Below are 6,167 nucleotides of genomic sequence, written 5' to 3' on the forward strand. Positions count from 1 at the left end.
CTTCCCGGGAGGGTTGAAACACCAGCTGGGAAGAGGGGGATGGGGAGGAAACGTCGCTTGCTTGGAACAGGTACACCTAGCTGATTGGTCTTCGACTGAACAGGGGCGCCAGCAGTATGCATCCCCGTCAGGACATCGGTCAGACCCGCCTGTTAGTATCTGCAGGCTCTCGTCATTCATACACACATACCATTGATAATTTGCAGCTGATGAAGACTGGTTAAAACATACAAATCCATCGCCAGGCCCTGTGACTGGATCACAGCCGTTACCTTCACATCCTGCAAAGACACAGTACAAGATGATCGAGAGAAATACAGACCACATTTTTCTTTCCATACTGAGCAGTTTTACTAGCTGCACGAAAGAATTTTCCTTTTGTCATGCATTTAAAACTTGTTCTAGCACTCATTGTTTTTTTTTTGCAAAAAACTCCAAAGTCCGCCGGCCTTGCAGATAGTGAGGGCTTTTTAACAACTCCAAGTCACGAGGAATCATAAAATAGAACTTTGTCAATAATGCAAGTGTCGGCTACTACAGTTTTTTTTTAGTCCGTATGGTATAAGTCGTGGCATATGTTCTGGCCAGCCTATCTAGGGGTCGTCGTTCAAAAGTTATCTGATTTTTATTGGCTGATAAAGGAAGAAATGAAAAAAATAACTGGATTACTTATTGAAATATTATCTCAACAAAAAAATATGACTTTGAGAAAAACGACAAGTGTTTGATATACACATGTAGCATCAAAGCGCTTCACAGTCTTTTATTTAAAATTAGTAAAGAACACACAAATAAAGGTGTAGGCCTATATTTTTTTATGCAGTATATAATACAACCAGATTGCTGAAAAAAAGGCTTTGTTTCGAAAAAGTAGCAGAATACAAGGCCTACAACACGTTCAGGAATATTTTGCAAAATGGGAACTTTATTGCTGAAGGGAATGCCAACGAGCAAACTATCGATGGAATGTTATTTTGGCTATGCATTTAAGCAGTGGCATCTAGGCCACCTGCAAACATTTTCTGACCGCATCAATCTAGTCTACTGCATGCTGGCTGATGGCCAACATTTCCAAATTGTCCTTGAACAGATTGCAGTAAAGCATAATCAGTTTACTAGTGCACCAACTAACCCTGGTGTTGGAGTTTGACTGGATGGGGATTTTTAGGGTTAATCCATACATGGTAACGTTTCAGTGGAACTTTACTTCAAAATGTCATGAATGTGGTGGGTATTTGGAATAATGATGGTGTTTTTCTAAGTGCCATGCATTAATTTAGAGAGACAATGAAAGTGTTGCTCTTTCTTTTTGCAATTGGCCTGTCCTCAACAAAAATATCAATTCAGAAGGGTTTGTTTTATTTCTTTGACGTCTGACATTTATGTATATTGCAAGTTCATCATTTGTTGCTCAGTTAATACATTGGTTGTGTTGCATGGCAGAGGAAGAGAAATGAAGCTTTATTTCAAATTATGAATGTGATGGGTTAGTGCCTGATTGATAGCCTTACAAATCTATATTTTATAAGTAAGATGTGTTGTTATTAAGAACAATACAGTCAGTGCATTTACATATTAACATGTTAGGCGAGTGTTCATGAATTTGCCAGTTTTACTTGAACTTGGTTTTTACTTGATATCAAATCAGAGTTGTGGTTGAAATCACCTTTAGGCACTCAAACTTTCCTAGGACATTCGTGTCAATCTCAAAGGGGAGCGGATCTTGCTCATCTATATAAGAAATTTACAGAGGAAGGTGTTTTTTGGGGGCCCTTGTAGTATCAGAGAAAGAGTAGAACATACAAATAAATCGTCAGGCCCTCTGACTGGATCACAGCCATTACCCCCGTACCTTGCTCAAGATGATCGAAAGAAATACATGTACAGAACACATTTTTTTCGGCCCAAACTGCAGTCCTAGCTGCACGAAGAGTTTTTCCTTTAGACATGGATTTTATACTTTTTCAAGCACTCATTGTAACAAAATTTCCTTGGGCATATTGTGTCAATCTCTAAAGTGGACCCTTTTGTAGACGATCTTGCTCATCTAAAGATATTTACAAAGGAAGTTTTTTTTTTCCATGTAGCACCAAAGACAGATGCAAGCGGAGCTGGCTAAACCCCCTGTTTCTCGCGAGCCACGCCCAGCCAAGCCAGCGGGCTGCGAGCAGCCTAAGCCTCCTGGAATGCCTGCGGACGTCCAGGCGGTTGGAGAGGCATCTAAGCCCCAAGAAGAGGAGGCTATGGAGGAGGGGAAGAGCGACGAAGCAACCAAAGAGAAAACGGAGGAGAGGCCGGGGGGAGGGGAGGATCAGAAGATGGAAGATGTAAAGACGCAGGAATAGAATATCTAGTGTATTGGGGGAGAGAACTGAATTGGATATGTACTTTTCCTGCATTGAACAGGGAGCTTTGAAATGTTTCAGAGTCCTGTTGATTTAATAGAGTCCTGCTGATTTAATAGTCTGGCCAGTTCACATTCACATTTCTATGCGTTTATCTTGTTACCAAACACTAAATTGTCTAGTCATACAGACTCCAAGGTCTGCATACAGACTCCCAGGTTTGCATTTACCCAGTTATGCGAATGGTTGATTTAACGTTAGTCCAGGCCATAATGTTATACTTTATTTTAGTCTTCAATTGGCACAAAAAACTCCTTCACAGAACTCGGTTAATGCCCTTAAATGGATAAGTCTAGTCGAGAACAAATATATTTGCAAAAATATATAGGATGTTACTCACACCGTAGCTACTATACGATGTACCATATTCCCGTAAAATCTTGCAGGTTCTTGATGTCAATGTGCTGGCTCTATTGCACGTAATGTTGTAGCCACCACCTTTGGCCCATACGGTAAGCAATGGATAGTCACGATGTGAGCTCTGCATTTACAGGATTTCCGTAAATTTTCTAACATTGTTGTGCCATACATGTATCACTGCTTTTAATGTGGACCTCCAGTTATTTCATTCTTATTTTAACTAGGTAGCCCATTCAGTGGAATCCACTGGTCTCCAGGGCCCACAGGGCCCAGTGATTTGATTAAGAGAAGACAGTGTGAAGAAATTACAGTATTAGACGTGGGAGGAAAAACCCAGTAGAATATTATGACAAAAAAAAACACGGAATCAGGCAGGGACTGAAAACCCTCAGTTTTGTTATATACCTCAGTTCTGTCTGTCAAAACTTTTTTCTTCTTCAAATGTTGCAGTCTTTTTTGCTGAGTTGTGTTTGTATCCAGTGAAGACACTGGTAGTAGAGGATACACACTTAAAATGTACAGTGTAACATTTCACCTGCGTAGAATTAAAGTAGTAGTCATACAGTGTTGGAGAAAGGGTTAAAAATTGTCCATCGGCGTTATGTGACCATTAAACGCTCTTTTGTTTTTATACAAGATTGGATGTAAATAGTCAATACAATGTGGTAATTCTGTCTTTTATTTGTTGGTCTGTTCTAAAATTAACTCTGATTACCGCAGTAGAAGCTGCCGTCTTGCGATCTGTCAAAAAGGAAACAAAAGAAACGAAAAGTACAGGTTACTGCATGAATAGGTATATACATGTACATACATGTCTTTACTTGGTGTCAACCGCATTCTGTGTTTGTAAAGCTCCCAAGCTGAGGCAACATGGTCAGGCCATTTGAAATTTGGTTCATTGAATCACGGAGGAACGTTGCACATTTGGCTCAAATTCAACTTGTTGACCAATTCCTATACCGATTATGACATTAGAATTACAGTATAGCGCCGTGGCGTCGAAAACGGGTGAACATTTGTATTTGGTTTGTACGGGAATGGGTCATGGGTACATTGATGTGAAAGGATCTTTCTCGGCCACATACACTGTAGGTGTGCTTAAATGGCAACCTTCTGCGCTTGCTTCTTATGGTTGAAATCTACCTACATAATGCTGATCGACTATAGTTGGACTAGCACTACCTCTGTCGAATATATTTGGGACAGCCAATACCGAGCTAGGACGGGCGCTTTGCTGATTACAATAGCCTTGTGCATCACAATGTACAGTTCTAGCAGGGTCGGGTCGCCGGGAGCCAGGAGCAAAACGTTTCGTGATATTGAATTTGGACCATCAGTTGGTTAAAGACTTTCGCGCGTTCCTGTTGATACGCAGGCGTGAATGTCGTCACAAATCAGCCACTAGTCGACCAAGTGTGCTCTATCGAACTTGCTCTAAATTAGCTGAGTGAATCGGTGCCTACGTCTTCACTTTCCTGCAGTATTCAACGAAGTGTACCTTAGTTACGGCCGAGAGGTTTTAATGTGATTGCATTTGCATTGTTTTTTTTTTACCGTGCTGTCAACTACGGGATGTACAGCATGAGATTGGGAGATTCTGGGCCAGGATTCTTGACTACGTCAGGTGTGGCGTCCTTCAGAATCTTAGCCTTCACTTCAGCCGCTTCCAACGTTGGATCGTTGCTGCGGGCTATCACTGCAGCTCCTGAATGGGAAACAGTTGACGAATTGAACATTAATTTTGACAAACCACATTCTAATGTATTTGCCGCCGGGACTGGATTTCGCTTGTATCACCAAACGCGCTATCTCTCGGCCCTGGTGACCTCTCACTCCCTTTGAGGTTTCACGGGACAGGATCGGCCAAAAAAAAAAGATTCTAAAACTGCACTATTATTCTTGTTCTCGGATGTGACGTGCAACGTCTAGGGGCTGTACTAATAGAGTTGAGTTGGCCTATATGTTTTGCTTATGCAGTTTGGAATTCAGAGATCCGATCGCTAATGGTTTATTTCTAGGGGGTTGAAAACCCACCCAATGGTAAGGGGTATAAGTACTTTGATGGCCTACCACTGACGTGTGGACAGGACATGGAGGTTCCACTGATGGTGTTGACTGCGAAGTCTCCACCCATCCACAAGCTGGGGAAGTCCACGCCGGGAGCAAACAGGTCAACGCACTTCCCGTAATTGGAGAAGGACGCCCTCTGGTCCTCAATATCAGTGGCGCCCACCGTTATCGCCTAATGATCAGATCGAGTGAAGCCATGAGTCAGAAGAAAATTCGTGTTTCTTCTTCACTGACAATTTTAAAGCTGAAGCGAGGAATGCTGGATGTCTTGGAAAGTATGTGCGCGCGAATTCGCCAAAAATGAACGTTTCGCATCGAATCTCGCTGCGCACGTTTAGTGATAGGCCCTATAAGCATATACAAAACGATTTGCATTCGCATGCACCCGGAGTACATATTTAATAATTTATTTTGCCATCATAAGCCAAACGCTCCATCTCCATGCCACTAGTTCACTAGGCGGCATACAAACAAGGTAAGAGCAGTACATGTATATTACAATCATGAGAGTAACGGTAACTGGTTAAGACACAACTACATTGTATACAGAAAATACAGTTTACTACCTCGTGAGGAGTGTGGCCTAGTGGTTAGGGACTCATGATTAGAGGGTCAGGGGTTCCAATCCAGCTGCTGGTCATGCGTTGTGTCCTTGGGCGAGCCACCTCACCCCACTAGTTGCCTCTCTCCACCCAGGAGTATAACACTAATGGGTACCGGCATTAGCTGGGAAGTAACCTGCAATGGACTAGCATCCCATCCAGGTGGAGTAGAAGTATTCTCTGTTGTTTCATACTACTGAAGCCGGAGATGTGCCACATTGGATCCTGACAGACTTGACTTTTACCTATGCTTTTACTTAATACCGCGCGCCTCTCCATCCGTTGGGTCCAACACGGGACGGCCTTTGGTACACCTTTCAAACAGTCAAGAAATTGAGAATGAGCAAGAGCCTTATTTTTCTACTCCACACTGCACTCGTTTTGATCATCTTTGATTTGACATGTACGTGTAATGTGCTGTTATAAGACATTTGTAGTGACGTCACTAATTGCTCATCACGTGCACAGAGTATTTCAAATATCCGAAACAGCTTGTGTTTGTCCACAAACACATTTCTAGTTTACGTTTGTAGTCGTCATCGGTTTTTGAATTCCTGCTTTGTATTGCTTTCGTCGTGTTTTGTTATAATGTTTTTTTTTCTCTGTTGTCATTGTTGTCTGTAAGGACTGTTTCTTACAAGCCTCGGCTTACTTCAGCAGCTCCATACTCCTTATTTTCTCTTGTACATAAATCAAAGTAAGTTTATCATTTGTTCAAAGCGTATTTTAC

At 42.0% G+C, this 6,167-nt stretch overlaps 2 protein-coding genes across 2 annotated transcripts in view; one reads left to right on the forward strand and one right to left on the reverse strand.

Moving 5' to 3' along the window:
- LOC119742180 (RNA helicase aquarius-like) overlaps positions 1-3,401 on the forward strand; it is a 58,089-nt gene extending 54,688 nt beyond the window's left edge. Inside the window, exon 39 of the mRNA XM_038218220.1 lies at positions 2,088-3,401. Coding sequence (XP_038074148.1) covers positions 2,088-2,345 — 258 coding nt within the window. The 3' untranslated portion in view covers positions 2,346-3,401. The remainder of the gene's footprint in view (positions 1-2,087) is intronic.
- Positions 3,402-3,418: 17 nt separating this feature from the next.
- Positions 3,419-5,977, reverse strand: LOC119741393 (extracellular serine proteinase-like). The gene is made up of 4 exons (XM_038217141.1): positions 5,963-5,977; positions 4,836-5,007; positions 4,320-4,470; positions 3,419-3,506 (listed from the first exon to the last, which is right to left on the reverse strand). The coding sequence occupies exons 1-3, from the start codon at positions 5,975-5,977 to the stop codon at positions 4,331-4,333; spliced, it is 327 nt and encodes a 108-aa protein (XP_038073069.1). The 3' UTR covers positions 3,419-3,506; positions 4,320-4,330.
- Between the last annotated feature and the right edge of the window lie 190 nt (positions 5,978-6,167).

Source organism: Patiria miniata, unplaced genomic scaffold, assembly GCF_015706575.1.
Source record: "Patiria miniata isolate m_02_andy unplaced genomic scaffold, ASM1570657v1 HiC_scaffold_5, whole genome shotgun sequence".
In the NCBI taxonomy this organism is placed as follows: Eukaryota; Metazoa; Echinodermata; class Asteroidea; order Valvatida; family Asterinidae; genus Patiria; species Patiria miniata.